The sequence below is a fragment of the Salarias fasciatus genome, chromosome 9 (assembly GCF_902148845.1).
Source record: "Salarias fasciatus chromosome 9, fSalaFa1.1, whole genome shotgun sequence".
Lineage (NCBI taxonomy): Eukaryota > Metazoa > Chordata > Actinopteri > Blenniiformes > Blenniidae > Salarias > Salarias fasciatus.
In genome coordinates, this window is record NC_043753.1 from 12,289,549 (window position 1) to 12,316,080 (window position 26,532).

The 26,532-nt window shown below is 41.8% G+C and overlaps 1 protein-coding gene across 2 annotated transcripts in view; it reads left to right on the forward strand.

Annotated features, from left to right (window-relative positions):
- Positions 1–26,532, forward strand: part of sema5a (sema domain, seven thrombospondin repeats (type 1 and type 1-like), transmembrane domain (TM) and short cytoplasmic domain, (semaphorin) 5A) — a 140,199-nt gene that overhangs the window by 101,369 nt on the left and 12,298 nt on the right. For both annotated transcript variants that reach the window (XM_030099161.1, XM_030099162.1), the window contains exons 16-17: positions 7,473–7,698; positions 24,310–24,519. In XM_030099161.1, coding sequence (XP_029955021.1) covers positions 7,473–7,698; positions 24,310–24,519 — 436 coding nt within the window. The remainder of the gene's footprint in view (positions 1–7,472; positions 7,699–24,309; positions 24,520–26,532) is intronic.

Below are 26,532 nucleotides of genomic sequence, written 5' to 3' on the forward strand. Positions count from 1 at the left end.
ACATACAAACATCTGACCAGGCTGACCACATCCATTTGGAGTTATGATGAGGTGGTGTCACCTTTTCATGATGAAATCTGAGTAAATATAAACAAGCACATGGGATCGCTTCCTGTTGTCGGAGCTTTGTGCATATGTCTGTTGCTGTTATCATGTAAAGCTTCATGCAACATATTTTGAGAAATGCTACATTTGTATTGCCCTTATTACCTTCCACGCAAGCGGAGTGATTCTTTTATGTTCGTAGCTTCAAACCAAACACAGCAATATAATGAATAGTCTAGTAGCAAATACATGTGGGCTTCCAGGTAAAACTGAATTCTGGATCATGAACACATATCACGTGAACAGTGCAGAGCGCTATGGTGCTGAGCCAATGACTGAATCATGACACAGCAAAGTTAAGGATATAGCAATTCACTGTGGTGTTTCCTAGTTTATGTAATAAAGTTCGACAAACATCCCACCCATCCAGGAATCTGAAGCAGCCATTCTTCTCCACCGAATCTGCCTTCTGGAGTTTAAATAAGTCAAATGTGGGCCATGCAGAACCGATGATGCACAGAGCTGCTTAATGAAACCGAGAGCTGTTCTATTTACCTGTGTGGGGTTCAGCGGCGCACCCGGGCTGTGAAATGAAAGTTAAGTGTGGTGGATTTTTGTGGAGGTAGACTGATGTGCGAGCACACTTGTGCATTTTAGTATTGTTTGGTGCGTGTGTGTGTGTGTGTGTGTGTGTGTGTGTGTGTGTGTGTGTGTGTGTGTGTGTGTGTGTGTGTGTGTGTGTGTGTGCTGGTGTGTAACCTGCTCCTGGCCGACAGCAGGCTTCATTACAGAGTCAGACTGGCGAGGAGACAGAGAGAGAGGGAGAGTGGAGTCAGTGTTTGACAAAGTGTGTTTTGGTCGGCGCTGCTAATTGAACTGATGTGTCACTGAGACTTGAAGAACATTAGGTCTGCTTTTCTCTCCGTTGACTCCACCGCGATAGATTAAGATGTAGGCACAGGGGAGGATTAGTCACTCTTACATCTGGACCATACACTTAGGCATTGCATTAGCCGTGTGCAAATCATTGCATTCTTATATTCACAAATATTCGCACATGCCTTCCTCTCAGTCTCACACAGTCACTGCTCTCCCAGCCCAATAAGAAGTATAATGAGTGTAATGATGGTAGGAGGCTGGAGAGGCACGACTTCTTATTATTCACCTCCCACAGCTGGGCAGACACCACAGTGGCCCTTTTGTACCCACACATGCAGGCAACACACGCACACACACACACACACACACACACACACACACACACACACACACACACACACACACACACACACACACACACACACACACACACACACACTCACACATACACAGACATACACTTTATATCACCCTCCACTTCACATTCATGCATTCTTCAATAAAAATTTATACTTCCACAGCACTCAGACAGTATGCTGACACACACACACACACACACACACACACACACGCACACACACACACACGCACACACACACACACTTACTTTATTTTTCCCCCCCTCGTCCTTCTCAGCTTGTATCCCTTCAGTCTATAACACCTAAAAAATGAGCAGAAAGGTCTGCGGACGAAGGCAGAATGAGATAGGAGCTGCCTGAATCCATAACTCAGCCATGCATAAACGCATAAACACACACGCGCTTCACACTCATATATACACAAATCAGTGTCAGGACGCCAGCCCAGAGTAGAAACTTTCGCTCAATAGTCAAGTGTTGCATGTGCGCACACAAACAGCCCGACAGCGGTTTCTATACTGACCAGCCAGGCGGCTTGTTTGTGTGCGGCGGTAAAGATGCTATCAGGCGTCCTCCCGTGCAGCCCTCCTGAGCTCCAGCCAAAAACCCATTACAGAGCTGCCCGTCTCCGAGCAGCTGCCTGTTAAAGGTGTTTCACAGCATAAAATCGCTGCTCTCCATTTGCCCATAATGCACATCACCGCTCCCGCTGGGGGAGGGGGGGGTATGACTCAAAATCAGCGCGCTAATTGATTCCAATTTTGTGTTCCACATGCCACTTGTCACATTCGACTGCTTCCCCCCATGTTTTCACTTTCAGTTAATTTCTCCAAAATTGAGATGTGAGCACGGCTGAGTGTCCCGGAAATGTTCCTGCGTTTTTATTTCTGTTTTTTTTTTTTTTTTTTAATCTGTACATAGCCTGGTTAACTGTTTCATTATATAAAATTAAGTTCAAAAGGGTTTTATTCAGAATAGCACATTTAGAATAAAATGCGTGCATAAAATGACCAGTCCACTGCTTTAGCTGAGTAAATATTTCTATTTGTTTCAGCGTGTGTGTTCTTTTTTCCTCAGGCCCGTGTTAATGCATTATTCAAAACATGTTACAAACATTTTTTTCAGTGCATGAGAGACTATTTTTTTGTTCTGTTTTTATTGGTATTCTACTGTGTATGCACATGCATCACCGAAAGACTGAGACAGAATGAGGCTTCTTTTTATTGCCATAAAAGACAATAAAAAACTCCACAATCTTTCAACATTTAGAAATGGAGGTAATATTGTCAACAGCAGGGGTCTTTAACATTTTCTTTCATATTTTAACGCTTTGGATCGTATAGGGCTTATACAACGAACGCTCGCTCTATCCTCCTGGACTTTACCCGACTCACATAACTTTATTTTATGGAACCAAAACATAGCTTGACCTGTGAAAAATTATAATAATCTCAAACTATTTGGGGGGATTTTCAGAATAAAATTAAACAGACTGTTCCCACTTGAAAGGTTGGATCACTCCTCTGTTGCTCCTCCTGAAATTACTCCCTTTTCCCTATTAAACAACTTTTTTTTTTTTTTTTTTCCTACCCAAAGGATCCAGGAATAGATGTCGGCATGTGCTGAACAGATTGTAAACCCCTTCAGGCAAATGTGTGATTTGTGATTATGGGCTGTATAAATAAAACTGACTTAGCTTGACTACTTTCTTCAAATATACAGTTCCCAACACATGCCGGCACTGTCATACTTGTATAAATATAATAGCATATCTGCTAGCTTAATAACATCTCCTGAGCCTGTAAAGTAAAACAAGAGAGAGACAGAGAGTATTATGGATATCTGCTAAATCTGCTCCTCGGGGTCGTCCTTAGATCTTTGTTATTTTCCCTTGGTGTTTAATGTTTTTATTTGTTGTGAAGAAAATAAGCTCCCCTCTCTAAATGTATCATAAAGTGATCAAAGTAATGGATTAAAAGCACCCGTGCCGCCAAACTTTGCAGTAAAATCGTATTCAGTTTTCGCACTATGTCACAAATAACGGCCCCGGTGTGAATATGATTTTTAAGCAGCTCAATCACAGAAAACAACAAAATAAAAAAAAATATGAGTGCAGCCTAACAGAAAAGTGGCTGAGTCAGCAGGCACTCCCATAGCGTGAACAAAAGTGCACCGCACCCTCACATTTTTGACTTCTTTGCCCCAGTAGGGAGGAGTTAGGATCCCAAAGGAGTTCATGAGGCAATTTCAAGCCAAACCGTCACAGAGACCTTTTTTTTTTTTTTTTTTTTTTTTTGTCTTTCTCTGCATTTGCACAGCAGTGGTTCCTCTGAAATAACAAAGGAGTTTTCAATATCCTCACAAAGACTTTTTATGTGTCCTGTCGAAGTGATGTCTTTCTGAATATATTGAAACACATAAGAGTTCTTAATAAAGCCTCGGTTATTCAGTTCATGCCACATTCATGTGCTTCTCAGATGGCGCCACACAAAAAGTCATTCTTCACTTTGTTACAGCGGTGTGCGTCACAAAGGTTTCCTCTCATTACCACTACCACTGTGCAGTGCTTCACCTTTAGCTGAGGTGAACCTTATTGACTCGCACCATTATGGTCAACCCACTTCTATTTGTGCTTTAGTTTTACTTTGAGAATAACATTCTAAATATGCCATATTTTCACCATTGATTTTGTTTGTAGCTGTTGACTGTCCACTATGCTGCTGTGACACTGCAATTTCTCACTTGTGGGATGAATAAAGGTTTATCTTATCTTACTTTATCTTATCTCCACTTATTTATATATTATTTCAGTAGTATTCATGTCAATATCATTTTTACGATCCCTCTTTTCCGCCATCTTTCCTCTCACTGTGGAGGTTGAAGGCCAAGTTACATAGTCTGAAGGAGAGAGTGTAACGGTCATCAGCAGAAGGTTTGCACAGGCTGAAAACGTGCTGTGCAAAATGGATTTTAAGGGCAACACCTGGAAAAGTTTGCAGAATACAAATATTCCAAGTCCATCTACCGTTACTCCTATAGCGGATGATTCGGTCACGATGTGAGGTCCAGCTTTTAGCTTTTCTAGTAAAGCATGGATACCACCTTGTTCTTCACTCCTCCAACCTCGTTCACGCTGTTCACGATGCTTCCTCACAGCTGTGAGTGCAGGTGAAACAGAGGTCTCGATTCCTGGTCAGAGCCGCTGGACAAGCTGCTGTAACCTCCTCTTGGACGCTCCTTTCAGTGCGAGTGGGCAGTCGTCCAATATACACAGAAACTCCAGGCACGTACACATCCGGTGTGTTTGTGAGCACTTTTAACAGGCTGTAGTGTCGAAGCTACACGGGTATTTACAAATACACACACTGGATGAGACTCTTTGAAAGAAAAAAGAAAAAGTTCGCACAGTGTTCAAGCTGAGTCTTCTGGCGGCAACAGGTTCGTTATTGTATCTTTATTAATGTGACCTTTTGTTTGGTCATGCAGCCTTATAGGAATTTCTGTCCTTCAGATTAGGACCTTCTCTTGTCATGAGGTTTTATTTGCAGATTGTCACAGATGAAAACATACTTTGAGATTTTAACCTACTATTGAATGGCAATGAATGGATTTTATGACTTACAGTAGTCAAAAAATAGGCAATGAGTGATTACTTTGAAACATTTTTTTAATATGATGTTCAAAATCTTGTAGTTTTTGTGTTTTTGATGATACTAAAGAGCTAATTAAACAAATGAGTGTGGTGTGACAATCCTGTCTGTGTGGAAGTCCATGACGGTGAAGCTTTATTTATTTTCTTTCCAGTAATTTAAAAGAAGTACACGAGTCAAATCCAGTCAGCTGCGACAGGACAGAAATATATATGTTACCATGGATTTTTTTTTCTGCATTCCTCAAAGCCATCTTATGATACATTATGTTGTTTATCACCTTTGTGTTAGAACACTTTCACAGTGCAAAAACATACATTATCATGTTGATGAATTAACTTGTAGATGTTCCTTGAAAAAGATCCTGAGCGCGCACCAGAAGAGTGGGCGGCAGTAAAGAAGAGGCCTGTTCACACATAGAGTCACGTATTCTCGATGGAGTTTCAGACCTACGTCCCAGGCATTGAGGGTTTTTTTTCCCTTTTGTTTTTGTTTCTTGGAATAAATCCCTTGGTGATTTATGTGAACATCACTGGGTTTAAGTTAATAAATGTTGAACAAGGAATGAGTGAAAATATGCTATATAGACTCACCTCGTGCATGCAAGGACATCTTTTGATGTCGGTCCAGTAGGTGTTGATATCTTTATTTCATAGAGTACATACTGACCACCCTACTGTAAGTTGCATGTATTCCAGCTGCAGTTGATATGGATTCCTTGTGAGACCTTGAATGAGGTTTTCGCTTTGAACCCAGTAATTATCTCCTTAGCCCTCTGCATCAACACTAATCCGCAGAGAGTACAGCGAGAAACGCTTACCAGACAAGCCTCATTAAATATTTACTGTGTTTGGCCACCATCAACAACTCGCACAACAAACACCCTCCGATCGTTTGCCTTTCGCCACCCATTCATGCCATCGGCTGTCATCTCTGTCGCTGAGGGCGTCACCGAGAGACGCTGAGGTGGACTGTTTTTTTTTTTGTTTTTTTTCTCCTTTGTTATTGGCTGATAATCACAGATTGTGGGCTGGTCTGTGATGCGTGACAATGTTAAATATTAATGTCTGGAGATGATTACTGCGCTAGATGGAGAGAGGGAGGAAGTGCAGGGTGGAGGTGACACCCTCATTCATCACGGGGCCCTAACAGAATCTAAATCCTCCCTGTGTTTTTAACCTTGATACCCCAGGGAAGAGCAGCAGAGAGGAGGCGACAGGCCCGAGTATGGATGGGGAGAAGCGCAAAGAGATGAAACAGAGATACAAAAAGGGAAAGGGAGAGAGAGCTTTGACATAAACCAGGCTGTGAATGCTGTGTGTGGAAAGAAACATAAAGATAGATAGATGCAAAGTGAGACCACGAGACGGGATGAAAACGGAAGGGAGATGGTGAAAAATAGCCCCGCATACTGTATAATGTATATAGCTTGCCTGCTCAGCTGACCTGTCAGCCCGTCCCGTGTGACAGGCTGACGGATGTGCAGAAAGGAACTCTTATCTTATTTTGTCAAGGTCTGGCAGTCACTCAAGTCCTATTCAGCATAAATAAACAAGCGGTGAGGAAAATGGCAGCCGTCTCACCTCCTCTTCTACGCTGTCATTTATTTGAGATGTATCACTCCTTCCACGTCTTCATACATATATATCAATTTTAGCTGCGCACAAAAGGGGGCTGGACTGGCCATTACCCTCCGATTATAGTCCTAAATCATATCTTCACATTTAAAGGGGAAGGAGCCGAATATTTTTCATCCAATAGTCCAAATTAGCTGTGAGAAGTGGAAGGAGAAATATATATTCAGACTTATGGCACTCTAGAAAAAGTCTCAAGTAATATTGTTGGAACTTCAGAGCTGTGTTTCTCATTTTTACTGCCCAGTTCCCAAAGCCTGATGCAGATGGGAAGAATATCTCCTATTAATACCATCCTCCTCTCCTCCCTCCTTCTCATTTTTGCCTCTTCCGCTGTCTTTTTTTTTTCCTGTCCCCAGTGTAACTTCTTCTTCTTCTTCTTCTCTCCCTCCTTCCTTCTGTCCTTTCACCTTGGTGATAAATTAAACCTGATCAATGACCTTTTCTGCTTGGCTTGTTTACCTCTTGCCATGTTCAGCAAGCGGCCTAATGGGACTGTATCCTCGCTGCATGCAGGCAGAATGGCAGGCTGCTGGGACTGGGCAAACGGGGCTTGGCTGGTTGTGCAGGAGATATTTTGGATGATGTGTGGAACTGGATCCGGTGGTGTACAGTACACAGAGCCAGCCAGGACTGGAAGCTTTCAAGGATGAGCGGCGTTGAAAGCTTTGAAAAGGGATGTTTATTTCCTCATAAAATAAGCTCTTTAATTTGAGTCAGTGCTGAGAATTTCAAAAGCCATTGTTCTGTGTTTTATTATGCTTAAGAAATACACCACGTATTTTCTGTCTGAGCTTGTCATGCTAATTAGCGCTTTAATGATTTATGATTCTTTTTTCCCTCCTATGTCAGATTCACATTTACCAGTTTGAAAATGAAATACCCCCTTCCTTGTCATCTCACAGGAGTACCAGTCGTGCAACACACTGCCGTGTCCTGACCTCAAGAAGACCACACCCTGGACTCCCTGGACGCCCGTCAACATCTCCGACAACGGCGGCCATTACGAGCAGCGCTTCCGCTACACGTGCAAAGCTCGCATCCCCGACCCCAGCCTGCTGGAGGTGGGCAGGCAGAGGATCGAGATGCGCTACTGCTCCAGTGATGGATCCACTGGCTGCTCCACTGACGGTGAGTGCCGAGTGCAGGAGACAGATGGTCTCTTTCCAGCTATATCAGCTTTGGAGGTTCCCGTTATCGCACTCCAACTGGCATTCTGCATCTCTGCTGGCTAGTTATTGTTCTCCTCGCCTCAAGCCATTCCTTCTCTTTCTCTCTCTCTCGCTGTTGTTCATTAGTCTGTCTTCTTACTTCTCTGAAAGTTTCCGATCTCTCTGTCCTGCGAAAGTTGAAAGGAGCTCTGTCTCATTCTACTCTTGTGTCTCTGCTATCAACTTACTTCTCTTTATCAGTAGATCAAAGCGTCAGACGTGGTAATGAACTTCCAATCCGCAAAGCCGATCAGCAGTTTACTGCTAATTTCAGCGTCCCCCATGCTATCGCTCACCCTCGTGGCACGCAAACACACAAGTAAACACAAACGGTTCCGTGCGCAAGGCTCAATGGCAGCGCTTTATCCGTCATTTCAGCGATTCCCTTTTGCCGGAATCAGTGTACCACACAGTCTCAGTCAGCCACGCCCCGGGTGAATTAAACGCTGTAAACGTTGGTACAAACAGGCTGCTAATTGACAAGTTGTTTATGTTGTCAAGTGGAAGTATCCATATTAGAGAGGAGACAGGCAGGACGGCACCACACCACAGCAAAGAGGGTTCAGATACAGATGCAGCAGTTAAAAGTTTGTTTATAGTTTTGCTCCCTGCCTCAGAGGCAAAAGCTGTTTCTCTTTTTTTCTTTTAAAGGCTTTAGAGTTGGCGCGTGGATAAGCTGCGGTGGCCTCATATTACTTTGAGTTCATCTGTGTCTCTGGGTGGTCCATCACTGCACCACTCATACGCCACATGCTGCGGTAATCACAGAGGTTTCGTCTAATGTACACTATCAGCGGGATGCTCCTTTTCATTTCTAAATATTGAAATGTGTATTTTCTTCAGTGCTGCCACGGGTACAAGTTGTTCTCTTCACACTTTGAAGCCACTGCTTAAATGTTCCTGAAGGGTTTTAAATGAGCAGTGACAAGCAAAGAGAAAGAAAGAGAGAGAAAAAAAAAACCCTGACTTGCAGACTTCCCAGCTTTTAAAGGAGTGACAGCAACACATCTGAGACATTACGGAACAAAGGCTTGAACTTTAATAGGTCTGTCTTGTTTCTGATTAGTGGGAGGAAGTAACAGAAACAGCGTGTTTCATTATAGGTTGTCACCTGAAGCCTGACGTCAGATTAGCCTCAGTGTTAATTGCACCAGTTGACAAGCAAACTGTAGTCACTATGGGTTACATGTATATATGCTCCCGCAGGAAGATGGTGATCTGCTGTATGAGCAGGATAATAGAAGCTTTAAATCCCAACAACATATATGTGATTGTTTTGTTTTGATTTGTTTTTTACACTCTCCTTGTTAAGGTGGCATTTATGCTGCAGGTCGCATTCGTACACCTATTATGAAGGAAAGCTTTTAGATTCTGTTAATTACTTCATTATACACACAGTGTAAAAGTAACCTGCATTTTACTGTTTATGTAATTTCAGCATTCTGGATGAGTAATTTATCAACACTGGAAGGGCAAATTTTCACTCTGCATTGTAACAACAACCTTGAAAAAAGAGTTTTTCCAAATGATATCAAAGACTTTTTGTTTTCTGCAAGTATTCAGTGAAACAGACTTGGTTTTGAAATTAAACCGAGTTTTGCCCTAAGACTAGTTTTTCTCAATTTATTAATGCCTCATATTTTAGTTAAATAGTTTCTCTTTTGATTAACAAACACTTTACATAGAAATATGAAAGAAAATCATATAGTAGACCAGCAAACTGATAGAGCTTAAAGATAAGAAAAATCATGAATGTGATTACCTCATGAATTAAAGATACAATCAAGGACAAAAAATATAATTTAATGCCTTTGTGGCAGCTTTTAGAAATGATCTTTTAAGGATGAGTTTCAGCTAAATTAACACGAGTTTCACCCCCAGTTTGATTTGATGTAGATTTTGAAGACATTTGTTTGACAGTATTTTATTGATACAACAAGCAAGATTAACATTGACACTAAGATGGAATACCGTGCATGTGTTAATGATCATGCAAAATACTGGAAGGCGCTTATGCTGATAGATATTGAATGCACAATCTGATGGACAACAAATGAAAGGTGAAAACAAACTCTTTAGAGGAGGCTTAGAGGAGATTCGACCTTGATTGTGATAATAGGCCTTTCCTCAGCTGGCTCACCCTGACTTTTATTTGCAAACTTCATTATAAGGCCTTTCTGTGCTAAGCCCTTTCTGCAATCTCTTCTCATTGTTTGTTGCTCTCTTTTCTCCCAAATTTGCTTTGTTTATGTTTGTTTGTTTGAAAGCTTCCTCCACCAACTTGTCCAACTCCTTGGAATCACATTTCGCTTTGTGGTTGTGGGGTTTCAGCACTTTGCACAATCAATCCATGGTGAACAAAAAAGGAAACAGAAGTAGTTTGATTTCTAGGAGATCTTTCTCATATAAACATGTTCTAATGCATGCAAAACCTTCCTTAAATACGTGTTCCTTGACTGATTTTGACATAGTGATAACCTGCGAAATGTTCTCAATCTGAAAGTGCAATTTATTTTCTTAACAGTTTGTCATGCTTCATACAGGATCTCAATAAATCAGGCCCCTGGAGAGTTGCACATGGCTCCTCTGCCTTACATTGACTGTTCCTCCTCAGACTCCAGGATGATTCACCTCTCGGAGGAGTTTTAAGACACGACTGTCAAAAAGCAGAGCGGACTCCAGCAATCCCCTTACTCATTTCAGCCGTTATCAAACTTCCCTTCCATCTGCAGAGCGCAGGTGTTTGTGTAATTTGTGGGTGTGTGTAAGGGCAGGTGGCTCTGCGTAGATGCACACACCTGTTTGTGTCTGTATTCGAGACATTCACGCCTCCATCCGTCCGTCTCACGGACGCGTGGAGTCTCACGGACGCGTGGAGTGCCTGATCCGCAGGGACGGCGGTCAGCTTTTCATTGCACAAGAGGCTATCGGGAGATAATTACCGTCCGTCACAGTGGTGGTGTGTATTTATGTTCACTGCCAGGATAAAAGCACATTATGATCCCTCTGAGATGATGAGCACCCGAAAGGAATGGCGTGTTGCTTCAGAAAGATTTATAATTTGCATCAGTCGGCTTGCGATAGATTAGATCTCTGGTCTTTACATACTGTACAGGAGTCACTGAGAGACGGATTGCTGTATTGAGAGTTAGAGGCAAGTTATAACCTTTACATCAGAACGGTTGAGACACAAACAAGTCTCAATGTTGTTTTAGTCTTGTGAATCCATATGTTATTCACTGACTGCCATAAAATACCGTTGTTTAGTTTGCTCAGTGGGATTCTGGTTGTTCTCTTTGAAGATCCAGGTCTGAATTGCTTTCCTATTTTTGCTTGAAAGGCTCGAAGCACAACTTGGATTTGTGACTCGTGCCTGCATTTCATATTTTAATCTTCTGACAGTACTCATTACTGGAAGCGAGTCCTGTAATGCATGGTGCTGCTGCTGCTAAAAAGCTGCATAAAAGTGTGCTTTTGTGCATTTTTATACGTCTCGACAAATACAAGTCACAGAGGTAGGATATTTGTGACGGCGTATAAAAAGGAAAAAAGAACAAAAGCAGGCTCCCTTCGACCAGATTAAATTCCGCTGGAGTACTGCTTTCAAGTGAATTTACACTCTTCCTACACAACAGTCAACTTGTGTCCTTTTTGTTTGCTCATTTGAAGTTGATGCGTGAAGTTTGAAAGACTATTTTCTCTCGCTCGCCGTCTCGCTGTCACGCTGCCATCACCTCCCCTGCTACTCAATAAAAAAAAGGCCCACTTCATGAGATTTCCCCCCGTCTCCTCCTGCTCGGGCAGAATGTCACCGCGTTTGTAGATGCGGGCTTTGTAGCCGTCGGATACATCTGACATTAGATGATATGGATTATACTCCAAGATGTGGCAAGGTGTTATTGACACGCACCTGGAAGTCTCATCTGTGACGTGCAGATAAGGAGAATTAATCCCCTGTCAATAGCGATAGCAAATTGATGTATGATGTACGTTAGAAGCATTCATAAAGCCAAACCATCACCAGCCCCTCTCGGTATGTTTCTCATATTATTTATCATATGTCTCTTGAATTAAGATTGCTATCTTTCTTTATTACATCTTTATTATGAGAGATAAATTATAAATATGTGATTTAACCAAGCATTTACAATGAGCTTTTATGTAATAAACTGACTTGTTTCATATCAGTGATCATGGTCTAATGATAGCGACGAGTTAATTACTTAAGATTTAAAGACTTCTCTTGTCAGGCACACCCAGTAATTAGTCGGCTAACCGTTCTATCCATTTTCTTTCTCCCTTATCACATTTAACATGCCTCGGTGAAATGCCAAACATTCAATCATTTGCATGGTTTCCCGTGTAGATATGTAATTTTAAACACCCTTGAGGTGATTTATAAAACATGGACTTGTTCTGTCCACTGGGTGGGCGTTCTCCTGACAACATGCCTTCATGTAACATTCAGATGCTGATATGCATTTAGTATTACAATAAAGGTGGTTTACATGATTTGTACATTGGTGCAACTGGTACTTGCATATTATTCATCCATTATCTTCTTCACATCTGTGTGTCTCGCTTGCTGCACAGTGAAGCGGTGTATTTCTCTAATTTGATGCCTTTATCTCACTGGACCCAATACAGAGCCTGATTTATTGAGATTATGTATTTGCTACATTGCATGCTCATGCATATAGATTACACTTTCAGTCTGAGCACGTTTTGCACACAAAAGGCATCACACGCAAGCAGGCGTGCTTAAAAAAAATGGTTCTGCTTGCTGGGAGTCGTTCCCATGTTCATTCACTTGTGTTTGAAATGTTACAGCAAGTAAGTCTGAATTTGGAGAAAAACACAATATGGTGAGTGATCTGTCACAGAAAAACCAGAGAGATTCAGAAAATGTTCAAGGTTCAAGGTCATTTACATGCTTTCACTCGTGATTGAATTTCATTTCTCAGGACCAGCAGAGTATAGCATAAGGAAATAAAGCAATACTGATTAAAATAGTGCGGCAATGTAGATAAGCAAAGAGTTCAAGATATTGCAGCAGATATACAATGGGGGAAATAAGTATTGAACGCATTAACTGTTTTGTCATTACATTTATTTCCAAAGATGCAATTCATGTGACATTTCTTCCAGACATTGGTATTAACTCAAATAATCCACACATGAAAAGAAATCACAACATTCAAATCCATAAATAGTGATTATGTGGAATTAAGTGCAATAACACAGGAAAAAAGTATTGAACACACTATCTGAGACTCGTTTAATACTTTGTGGAGAAGCCTTTGTTTGCAATGACTGCTTCCAGACGCTTGTTGTATGTATGAACTAATCGCCCACACTGCTCAGGTGTGATTTTTGCCCATTCCTCCGCACAGATTGTCTTCAAATCCTGAATATTCTTTGGTGCCCTCTGGTGAACCCTTATCTTTAGTTCTTTCCACAAATGTTCGATCGGATTTAAGTCAGGTGATTGACTGGGCCATTCTAACACATTGATTTTCTTTTTTTTAAACCATTCGAGAGTCAACTTTGCCGTGTGCTTCGGATCGTTGTCCTGTTGAAAGGTCCAGCCCCGTCTCATCTTCATCATCCTGGTGGATGGCAGGAGGTTCATCTCAAGAATTTGCCGATAGATGTTTCCATTCATTGCTCCTTCAATTATATGAAGTCTGCCAGTACCACGAGATTAGAAACAACCCCATGCCATGATGTTTCCACCACCAAACTTCACTGTTGGTATAGTGTTATTTGGGTGATGTGCAGTGCCATTTCTCCTCCAAACATGGTGTGCAGTATGACAGCCAAAAAGTTCAATTTTGGTCTCATCTGACCAGACAACATTCTCCCAGTATTCCACAGGCTTATCCAGATGCTGTTTAGCAAACTTTAGACGAGCTTCAACATGCCTTTTTTTGAGGAACGGAGTCTTGCGGGTTGAGCGTCCATAGAGGCCATGGCGGTGGAGTGCATTGCCTATCGTTTTCTCTGTAACACTTGTACCTGCTGCCTCCATGTCTTGCTGGAGTGCTTTCCGGGTGGTCCTTGGCTCTTTGAGAACTCTTCTGACCATCTTTCTGACTCCCTGGTCAGAAATCTTGCGAGGAGCTCCTGTGCGCGGCCTGTTGATGATAAGGTGATGCTTCTTCCACTTGCGGATAATGGCCCCAACGGTGCTTACTGGAATACTCAGATTCTTTGAGATAAGTCTGTAACCAGTTCCATTCTGATGCTGAGCAACAATCAGGCTGCGAAGGTCTTGAGAGAGCTCCTTGCTTTTACCCATCATGAGATGTGTCTTGTTTGACTACTTGGTGAAAAAACAACCTGTTTATAGGGCCATCAATTAGCACTAACCCAGCTGATGTTGGTTTGCACTTATAGGAAGTACAAAGACTAATTACTTTCAGGTGTGAGATGGTATGGTGCCTTTCCTTGACAAACTATACAGCTTTCCCATGGTGTGTTCAATACTTTTTTCCTGTGTTATTGCACTTAATTCCACATAATCACTATTTATGGATATGAATGTTGTGATTTCTTTTCATGTGTGGATTATTTGAGTTAATACCAGTGTCTGGAAGAAATGTCACATGAATTGCATCTTTGGAAATAAATGTAATGACAAAACAGTTAATACGTTCAATACTTATTTCCCCCATTGTATTACATACAGAAATGTAACTGTAAAATCTGCAATGGACAGTAAAAACAATTAAACTGTAGATATACTTTTTGGTGTAAATTTAAGTGCCTACTGTATATGGTTACCAGACCTAAGGGGGTGCAAAACTGAAAAATATCACATCATAAAGTGACACTATAAGAAAGGAAACACACCACATCAATAGTGTGTGTTATTTTGCATGTCTGCTTTGCACATGTCAAGCACAAACCTTTTCAAGGTTGCTGGCCACTGGAGCAAATTCAGCTGAGAGTCAGCATCTGACCTCAGATACATGTTTTTGGAGTAAAGCAGGATACAGAAAACCTAATCCGGAACAGATGATCTACAAGTTAGTAAACTAGCTTCATGAAGTTTCTGGCTATTGTATGAACCTTTAATAAAGCTATCTGAATCTCCCAAAACCATGAATGCTGTTCTGAGATCCGGTATTCACTTCTTAAATGAAGTTTATCGTGGCAATGTTGGTAATTTGTCTGAGTAAATTATTTATTGTTTGCACCAGAAGTAAGGAAAAAAAGCATCTTTCACTTAATTAGAGTCAGTGATAGTGAAAAAGTAACACTTGACTCTAATGGCACAAATATTTTAAAATGACTACAAATTATTATTTTTAATATCATTGTAATATTTCACTAAAATTCTGTTTTTCAGAAGAGAAATCAACTCATTCATCTTGACAGCAAGATGACAAATTTGAGACTTTAGGTAGCATTAGCTTTAGGCTTTAGGCTGCATGGGATTAATTAGCTCTTGTTCATATTTATACTTTATAATAATAACATTCACTCAGCTGATGTGTCGCAGCAGCAGTAGTAAACTACAACACTACTACACCATTCAGAGATGTAAACATGAGCTGTAATCACTTATTTCCAGTGGCATGCATAACATGATTCATCATCTCTTTTGGAGCAAAACTACACTTTCTGATATTTACTCAAACTCTCCATGCAAAATGAACTTTTCCAGCAGCTGTTTCAGCTCTTCAAGCAAACAACCTAAAATATTTCCTCTAAATAAGGCCATGGGCAGGGAAGGTTTCGCTTTGAATCAGCTTTCAGTGATATTTGCTCCTATTTCAGTCTTGTGGCCTCCAGTTCTTCCAGACATCGCTTTCAATTGGTATTTTTCATTATTTTTTTTCCTGTGTGGTCAAGTCTCCCCTCTCTGGTCTGTTTTGGCGGCTTGCCGAGTCTTTTTAATCTGTCATGCATGAAATTCACTAAAGGGATCATCTTTTCTTTGAGTACTATTGATGTTAAAAGAGCACCTGATGTTTGGCAGGCGGAAATGATGCAAACTGCAGTTAGAAAACTGCAGTTGAAAGGAAAAGGAATTTATTTGAATTATTCAAATGCATATTACTTAACTCTTCATCAGACAATGGCCATTATTTGATACTTCATGACGCAGGTTGTTACTGGGTGTCATTACAACATTTTTAAGTATTTTTAATCATTTCATATTTATCGCACAAAATTGCAAAATGAATTCAAAAGTCATACATTTTTATTCTGAAAGGACTGCAATAGAAGCAAAAATGCATCCGCAAATGTGAATTCTGGTGCATCTGTCAGGTTGTCCTGCACCTCCCTGCATCGTTCGTGTTGGTGGATTTGCTGGCGTCAAAAAAAAGGCTTTAAATGATGGAGCCCTCCTATTAATGCTCTCCTCACCTGCATGAGTGTCCCTTTGGGAACCTCTCTGCTATCATTGCAGCAGCAAGGTCTGTGGAAGATGACACGATTTTCTCACCTCACTGACTCTCACGTGCGTGCAGTTAATTGCATCATATCTTTTCTTTTAAATTAAGCCCTGTGCACAGCATATAACCTCCATACAGGAATGATCCTGGCATCATTAGTGTGAATTATACTTGTTTATTTTCACGAAGAAAATGGTGTTAACGTGTGATAAAGAAACGATCATGGCATGATCTGTGGTGCCGGTGTAGGTTTCTCTTTTGCCTGTGTGGCAGCATGACTTTGTCAGTCACTTGATACATATGACTTTAAAAGAAACTGACTTTATTTTTTTGGTAAATTGCACATTATATTCTAATGCATTGCTGTTACAGTTACAGTTTTATTGCATTGACTGGTGATTTGCTTCGATGGGGCGGGATCGCCCGCTTGATGAAATAACCAGTCGGCAGTAATCGCCGTACGGTCTCCCATCTTTTGCCAGAGCTGAAACCGTCTACCTGTCTGTCATTAGTCAGCCTCCAACTGAAAGACGCCTCAGTTATTAGTCACTCTCCCCGCTGCCACCGGCCAGCCCACTGCACCAACAGACGATTTAAATTATGACTTCTGCAAAGCCGTATGTCCATGAAACAGATATTCCTGCCAAGTTTAATCAATAGCTGTATGTATTATGAATGACCTCAAAGTTCAGTCACAGTAGGATTTTTTTTTTCTTTTTTTTTTTTTAACGATGCAGCACTCGTAGCGCGCAGCTAAAAAAGCTTCACAATCACGTATTCATCGCAGAGTTTTATCATTTGCATCGCGCCAAGGCAAAAAGCAGACACACACAGCGGATCAGAAAACCACTGCGAAGATGAAAGGCATTCCTGGAGAAGGTTTGTAATTTTGCCGGCTTCCATCGATGAGTGATGGCTTCATTTTTTTTTTCCCTAGGAGAAGCAGCGGCGTGTCAGCAGCCCGATGTGTTTCACTTCAGCTGATCTGGTATCAAGGCCAGGGCCCCCTCACGGACGACAGATTAGTTTCTCCTGGACGGATGTCATGAGCAGACACTGAGTAGACACAGGACAGTGCTGAGGGACGATTCTGACAAATGACAACCGTCCAGGAACTCTTATTGTCTTTCTGTTATTCTGCCTCTCTCTGTGTCCCCATAGTCAACACTCTTCTCTTCTGAGCTTGCGTCAGTCTTTTACAAAGTAAAGAAGCAGAACTATTTGAACCATCAAGTGAGCAGACAGTTCTAAAAAAACATGCGCCTGGTCCTCGAGGGACTGGTTTTTAGAGGGAACTGCAGCGAAATCAGTGTGAGTACATATGTAAAGTTGGGTAAGTTTTGATGTTTTCACAGACTTTCATGAACAGATTACCATGTAATTCTCATTGCACTATATCAAGGTTAAGACATGAAGTGATGAGGAGGCGGTGCCAGGTTGCATAATCCTACAAGCTTAAAAAACTGGATCTCAGAGGAGTCAGGGAAAAAAAAGTCTTCCTTGTAGATATTCCAACAAATCTTCATTACCAGAGGGTATGTGTGAGGGTGTGTTTTTTTTCTTTCTTCTTCCTTTTCTTTTAAAGAAATCTGCAGAGTGGTAAACGCAGCCCAACATATATTTTGTCGAATTTATGCTTTTCCCCATATGGGGGTCGGTTCATCATGGCCAGTAAGTTTCACCTTTATGGCACTGAACTAAGCTGTGAACTGAGATGAGAGGATCCTTCCCTGTTCCACAGTCTGTGACGCCTCAGCGAAGCACTGAGCTCCAGATTGCTGTCAGACAGAGTTCACAACCTAATTTTAATTAACTTGACGCCACATTTTCAGGATAAAATTGCAATGCCAGTGACACCTCGCCTTTTGTCACCTTCTCCCCCCCTCAATTTTTGCACTAATGCAGTGGCACCAAATTTTCCTGACACAGAGTCAACAAATTAACATGCCGGCATATTCAACGTTTTCCGAAAAACAGGACTGTCAAAAACAAAATCCACTTTGCTGACACACAGCTACCACTGAGTCAAAATGTCTGCATGAAATTGGAGCACTGAACTCTTAAAAACATCATATCAGACAGTTATTAAAGTGCCTTCCAATCAGGATTCAACAATAAAGATTAACACTCAAGAAGAGTTTCAGAGCGCACACGTTCTGACTCGGTGATGAGCTTTTCTTCGCCTGTCTTCTCTGACATTGCCTCACTTTTTGCTTTGCTTCTTTTTTTTTTTTTTTTGACCAGTCTGGATGTTACTTCAGAGCAGAAAGCTGCGCTGGAGTACTACAAATTACCAGACAGAAGGATGTTTCTTTCATTTTTGGCTGTGGAAAAAGGAATCACTCCTTTTGTCGTTGATTTTTTTGGCAATTTAAGGTTCTTGGAGTTGGTTCATTTTTCATAGCACACACTTACAACCAATATTCATTTCCAAATCACTGACACGGCCAACAAAACCAGCTAGTGCGAGGTATACAATATGATGAAGCAGCATGCTGATGACTGAACACGACTGCTGTTACAATTTCTGGGAATTCCTCATTATTTTTGTGATCCATGAAAAGAGTTGCTACGCTGCTGTCTCTCTGTGCCCTGCTCCATTAACTATTGTATTAAATAAAACAGTTGCTTTTTCACTTCACTCCTGTTTATTGCAGTTCATCTGTAAGCAACGTGCAAAATACCCAACTTCTGGACTCACTCCAGGTTGTTGGAGGGTGACAGATGCGAGGAAGCAGCAGAGAAGCGTGTGAGACTGTGACTCTGTTTTTGATCACTGCTCTGGACTCCGGGTCATCAGCAATTTTAGAGTGTGCTAAAATCAGCCATATTTCTAGATAAGAGAGTCACACTTCTAAGTGGGATGGATGCCTTCCTTCCCACACGTTTGGTCTCTCCCAGTTTCAACAAGCCTCATTGCAATGAGAAGATTGCCGTTGGACTTTTTTTAGCAGCTTGATGATGGTATCATTAGATCTAGACGTGCTGACGCAGGATTTCGCACACCCTGTGAATGCACTGCAAAAATGCATGAATAAAAACACTAGTTTTTCTATTCCCCAACCTCATCGTAAAACCTGGTGATGAGAGCTAGGGGCACATAAGAGCAACAAATTAGTAAATTATCATTTTAATATACATTTATAAATATTTGATATGATTATTGACTTTATGCAATAGCAGGTTCAGACATTTGCGCCTATTGTAGTAAAATTTAATTGTATTTATAAATATTTCCAAAAACTTTCCACTTTAAAGTTCCAGACTGACTTTTTTCCCTTTCAACTAGCCGCTGGTTTCACTTCATTTCAGCAGAGTGAAAATCAACTTGTGGTGCCTGGAAGCCTGCATGTGGAAAATAAGCTCTTAGTTGCCTTATTTTTCTTGTCAAAGTTGTGTTATTGTTGCACTCTGAGGCTGCACCAACCATTTCTGACACTCTCCTTGAAGGTGCATTTGAGGACAAACCCTCTTTACTCAATACTGAGCTGTAAATCCGCCTGACAGACAACGGCACATAAACATGGACAATGGGAAATGAATGCTGCCAGTTTAGGCGCTGCACTGAAAGATGTTTGATTGATTAAAAAAAAAAACTATAAAGATTCAAGTCACGAGTCTGAAAATTCAACCCTAAACTACTAATCGACCGTCTGAAAATCCCCTTTTAACATCAAATAGATGTGGGTCATGCTAGCTGGAGGTCCCTTAATGTGATTTAAAAGCCCCCAAATAACTAGGAAGCTTCTTAAGTTCAGTAAATCTCATTGCCATCAAAGATATATGCGAGGATTGAAATGTTTTAGCTGGGGAATCCATACTTTGAAGGTGGGCTTGGGATTTAATTCTCCTTGTAAAATTGTGACAAATTCATCTGGATCAGCTCAGGTTAATTTCAGAAACATCCCATTATAGTAGACTCGGTAATCCCTGCACTCATTACAGGTTAGCATGCAGTATCTTTGTTCTTGACTACTGGTGTGTTTCTGTGCTTGTGCAGTGATTCCCCGCTCTCTTTAGGGTTGCGTTTTTAATTGCACTTTTTCAAACCCTTTAATTGGCTCTTCAATGAGAATATCCCTCAGGAGGATTTCTGGGTCGACCATTGCTTAGTGGAGCTCGGGACAGCGCGGGGAATGCTGTCGTAATTTGCCACTGTAAACAAGCATAGCCCTCCCATATGATGGTTTTTCTAAGGCCCAGCTAATCTAGAAAGAGCCATACATTTCTAAATATATACAAGCACACAGACATTGAGAGGAGCTGGTTGTTCCACGGGGACGCATTGCTGATCTGATGAGGAAACAAAGGAGGAGTGGGGAGGAAGAGTAATGGGGAGTAAATGTGCAGTTGAGAATCTAGGACAAGCCGGGAGAAGTACTTCTGCACTGTTTCCGTCGTCTCCGTGTGGTCCGACGGCGCTCCGGTGTTGATGAAACATGACATGGCATCTCTCCTTTCCTCTTAGTCAGGATTTCGCCAGCTCCATCCGTCTTAAAGCGAAGCCGTCTCTGCCGTTGCAGATGCCATCTCATCTCCATTTCTATGTCTGTCTCCATCATCATTTCACACTTGCCTATACAGCACATCGGGTTGCACAGCATTGCGTATCTTTGTGACCTTAAAGAAAACCTCGTTCCTTATTTTCCTCCACGCAGACACATGTCTGTATTCTCACCCCAACTCCAGCTCTTAAGTTTGTTTATGGTGTTTTTTTGCCTTTGAGTTGGGTCTGAAGCAGAGCGGAGAGAGGGAGGAGGTAACTCTTTTTATGTCCTAGTTTCTTTGCAGTGGGGGACTATTGGATGTTGCGCTGCGTCCTTTTTAGTTTTGGCTCCGTCTGGCCCGTCAGACGAGCGAGGATTAATTCTCTCCGGCTGTGTGGGGTTCTCGCGCGGATCAATAGATTCAGTCGCTGCTTATTTGAAAGGGAGGGCACCTCACTGTTTGTTTCGGCGACAGGAGGGCGGCCTGTGTGAGGTAGTGTTAACAGTATGCGCCTCGCATCAGAGCAGTCTCTGACTGTAGCCTGAGCGTGCACAGTGAACAGTACAGTGTGTGTATGTGTGTAAATGACAACAAGGCTATTGTGACGTGAATGCAGATGCCTGCGGGAGCGCTTCATTGCCTTCGCTGCTGTAGTCCAGTCTCTTAGGCTTTATGAGGGCTTGATAAAGAGTTCAGGTCACAGTGGCAAGCGGGGCTGTCCGTGCCGCTGCCTGTTCAGAATCGATAAAGAGCAGGGGCCCTGGAGCCCCGGATCGGCCTGTCAGCGCTCACGCCGGCCTGATGCCGAGGTGAGTCGGTCTGCGCGCTGCCAAGGTCGGCCGCAGTTATGAAGAGGTCGAGGATTTGTGCTAGGTAAACACACGGTCTCCTCCCCGAGAATACAAAGCAGCGGCGCCGTGATAACTGTCAGTGAAAAGAGCACGCCGACAAAACAGCGAGGCCAGGCTGGAGGACAGCGGAGGCAAGAGAGACAAAAAGCAAAAGAAAGTTAATAGCAAAAAAACCGAGAGAACGAGAAGGATTAAGAGAAGCTGTGGGCCAAACAGATGAGTTAGTTACGATAAAAGATTTAGAAAAACAAATGTTCATTTTGAAAAAAGAATCAAACAATCAAGGTTGCACTGGTTGAATAGCACAGAGCCAGAATCAGATGTACTCTCAATGACTTGAACTGCATGAAAATGTTCTACTTTTCATTTCAAGAAAAAGTGTGACAGAGCAAGAAGAAGGCAAAATGAGTGCTGAATAATTGCAGAGCGCAAATGGAGATGTGCCGTGTTATGTGGCAAAAGTAATGCAAAAAAATATTATATAATAGCATAGTTTTATAGTTTGTTGAACGAGCGGCTGCACATTATTCACTCAAACAGATGAGTTGACTCTTTTCATTCAAAAAGGCCAGAAGCTTTTGCTCTCTCAGCTCATTCTGCTGTCTGTCTCTCTCCACACACACACACACACACACACACACACACACACACACACACACACACACACACACACACACACACACACATTTCTCCTGATTAATGCACACAGTAATTACAGCTTAATAGAAATGATGGTTTCATATTTCATTAAGATTCCTCTATTTGTCTCATTCCAGATGAGAGTACACAGATTAGTCGACTGATGTTGTTTGATGAGCGAGCGCGCATGTTTGTGTGAAAACGGGGCGCGCCGAACTCTCCCTCAATCCGTCTTCACAAAGTGACGAAGGAATTAAACGGTGCATTGCTCTTGTGCTGATAGTTTCTAATCCAAGGTGAAATTTTTTAAATCACCAAAAACTAAAGTTTTGGGTCTGTGCTGGAAAGTCTTCAGGGATAAGAAAGATGGGCTTTCAGGCAAACTTGCCCATGTTTGATCGATTGTTTCATTGTTGAAGCAGAGCAGGTTGTTGGTTAATTCGGTCGTCCATATATTAAATAGTCCTTAAGTAATACATATAACTGCAAATTGCTTTCAATGAAGTCATTCTCCTCTGCTTTGCAGCTGTTCCACCAGTGTTTATGTCAATATATGAGATGTTTAAAGCAGAAATATCACGCTTGGTTAGAAATCATGCAAGTTACAGTCCTCATACACAAGCAGCACCTATTTTAACATGTCACATCAGTTCGATGATTTCTTCTTAAAGTGTCGTAAATACATCATTGTGAGTTCGGAAGAAACAAATTTTGGACAAAAAAGTCAGTCAACTGTCCAATAAAGGCTGTAATAGTAAGATTTGTAACGAGCATACATTCAGCAACAGAGCTGAGTTTGTGGGTTTGTGGCCATGAAAAAAATTGTGTCACATCTTTTCTGTCAGTGCCAAACAGCTTTTCTTTGCTGTTTGCACTTGTTTGGTGGATTTGATGCTTGTATTCTGAGAAAACAAGACATGCTGCCAATTTAACAATTTATTCATTTAACAAACGGGAGATGAGAGCTGTGTCGGGTATATCCAATATCTCGCCTCAGCACAGGTCCAAGCCATCTCAGCGTGGCCTCCCTCGCTTTTTCTCTAAATTGTATGACCTTAGCTGTCTGTTCATGATTCACAAGTGTGTATTCTTTCTTCTTTGTCGAAATTGACGTTTTCAGTTGATCACAGGTGAAGTCAGACAAAATACACTTCTAAATCAGAATATAACTTAGCAGCAACCTAAAAATCCATGGACATTTATTGCATGGACACATATTTGTAATTTAATGTATTAATGTAGCCCTCCTCCTTGCTTTTCCTTCTCCTTGCTCACTGAACTTACCATTTACCTTTACCATAATTCCTGTACACCCTTGTGGCTCAGTCACAATTACGTGTGTGTGGTCTTTAGATTAATCAATGTTAATCATATCTGGCTGAAGATGATGGAAATTGCATTATGTTGATGTGTATTTAATGGTAAATTTAAGTTGTCTGTTGGGTGGATGAATGAGAAGAGAAGCTGACAGTCTTCTGTTCATAAGTGGTTGAAAGAGGATTTTCAAATGATCCATTGATGCCCAAAAATGTTAGCTTCATTGTGAAATTAGAGAGAAGAAAAGAATTTATAAAGAAAATGCAATTTGTCTTTCAGGTACCAGTAAAAATGTTCAGTCTAAAGTGATGGAGAAAAAAATGACAAATTCACTCCAGACGAGAACAAATAGCATGGCTTATAAACACAATCTAAAATGAATGATTCCCTCTGTGTTTGTTCACTGTAATTCAAATCTATTTCAGCAAACAAGACTAAATCCCAAGATTGACAGCCTCGACTTGTTGATGGAAACTGCTGTATTGCACAAACTAAATTAAAAAAAAAACAAACAGCAGAAGCCAGGCGAGGGGCGCCGCTCTTTCAGCACAAATCGAGCTAAAGCTTTTAGAGTATCTCTGAGCTGCAAGAGTAAAGACACATTCACCGTTATCAAGAGCTGCTATTGACTCCTTGCCCTCGCATTGCTCTTCAAAACAAATGCACGCAGCCATGCCAGGAAAGGAGTTCTGTCATCGGATTTCTCTCAGAGAAAACAGCATGCGGGCTTTGTAGGAAGTGGATCCGTAACGTTGAGAAACATCAACGGCACAGTTTTCGCTGCATAAGTCTTTTGACAAAGAGTTCATCTTGCCTCTCGCGTTTCAGGGGAAGTGCTTCGTCTTGGGAGGATGTCGGGCCACACGGTGAACGGCGGCTGGTCGTCCTGGAGCTCCTGGTCTCAGTGCAGCAGGGACTGCAGCCGGGGGATACGCAGCCGAAAGAGGACCTGCAGCAGTCCGGAGCCCCGCTACGGAGGCCAGACCTGCCTGGGCCCAGCGCAGGAGTACCAGGAGTGTAACATCACGCCCTGTCCAGGTAGGAAACCCATCCCAGCTTATCCCAACAGATGTACATGGATGGTTCACACATATTCAGATTGAAGGTGCCAATAAACGGAGCCTGTAATGGTCCACTCAGAACCGCATGACTTTAATTGCAATTTCAGATTTCGTCTTTTTATGCTCTCCTCAATATCCAGTGTCAGCTGTGTGTTTTAGTGTGCGGCAGAAATGTTCTGTGTATTCGCTGAATTTCCGTCACCGCCTCGGGACACACGATAAACTTTATCTGTCTACATGCTGGCTTTGTGACTCAACATTTTACTAGAGGGACGATGGCAAACTGAATGCAGACTCTGAATAGAAGCTGCATGGAGAGGTGTGTGTGAGCTCCTCCAAATTTACAAATGAATGAAGTAGAAATTAACAGATCTCAACTAGATACCAGAGAGAGATACTGGCTCTTCAAAGGTTCAACAAACAGATTAAAGAACTGTTACAACCCTGAAGCAGCCAGATCCAGCCCCCTTTTCACAAGACTGAGACATAATAATCCTCAATCCCCTGTATTTATTCTATTCTGTTCATTAGCACTGCCGGCAGCGAGGTGCCAAACAGTATCTTGTTGTTCAAACAAAGATAATAAATCCACTTCCTCATACTTCTTTGAAAAGTTAAAAGTCAAACAAACATTCAGACGGCAGCCGACATGTCTCGTTTAATTAAGCCTGTTAATGCTGCCGCATGTCGCTGATGTTAATGCTACTTATTGTCAGACAGATTTCATGTTTATGTCGGGAAGAGTGAAGGCTTCTACAGGCTGTGTGGGCTTTGAACAGTGCCGTCAGTTCATTAGCTGCTACATTGTGCCATGTTGATTTCATCAGCCGGGCTACGACAGGAAGTCTGACGGCACGACGTCGCTCTCCACTGAAGGAGAGGCCATGATATACTACAGTACCCAAGAGTAGCAATGTTATCATCCATGAATCCCCCCGGTGCCTCCTGCAAGAATTTAAACTAAGTAAAGCAAAAACAAACAAAAAAAAATCAAGCCTTTGTTATATTAGGCTGGAAAAAAACAGATTGTAGCCCATTGGAGCCGTGTGTAGTATAATAAACAACGAGACAAGATCAATTCATTGGGGATCGAGCTACTAATCTTTAAATTGGCTTTACCAGTTCAGCTGCAGTTGTCCTCTTTAAATCAAGTGTGCAGTTATTAGTGGAGAGAACGTTTGAGAGTTTTCATAAAAGAATTAAGTTTGTTGTTAAAGAGAGAGGATCTCAATTTACTGAGAAAGGTGAATAAATCAAACCTTTCCCTGAGCGACATTTTCTCAGCAGCCTGTGTACTTTCAGCTTTCTTGTCGGCGTTTAGATACCCGAATTCACGTCATTGCACGTCATTCTCAGCCTCTGTTTTTCACTGATAAATAGATTTAAAAAAAAAGTCCGGCAGAAAAGTGGCTTACTAAATCATCGGAAAGCACAAAAGAAATCAGTTGCAGATAAGAGGTGTGACGAAGACCCCAATTTGCGCCAAGAATCAAAGACACAATCCCTGTGGCGCTCCAGTATGTAATTACATTGCTGGGTAATTATGCTGCCAGCTATGGGAGGCCTTATTCTGTTGTGAAAAGCTCTGAGACAATGCATTTTCAACACTGTTCTGGTGTACGACGGCACGAGGAAGCTCTCTAATTAAAAGAATACTTTGTCTGACAAGAGAAGTAAGCTGTCTAAATGGAAATCCAGTGCTTAGTTTGGCGTAAAGCACACCTGGTATCCAACACGGGCGCCAAGCAGACAAGCAGGACGTTATCTCAGATGATTAATAATCAAGTCCATCTCCTCCCCCCCCCCCCCCCCCCCCCCCCCCCCTCCCTCTGCGATAACGGCTTTGCTATCTTAGTAAAAGTCTGGATCTGCGTGCCGTTTAAAGCACACGCGATCTGTCTTCATAACCGCCGCCAGCCTGTAAGCAAGCGGACCAGACAACAGAATGAACGGTCATCGATACTATTTTTACAGCCTGTTAATTCATCCG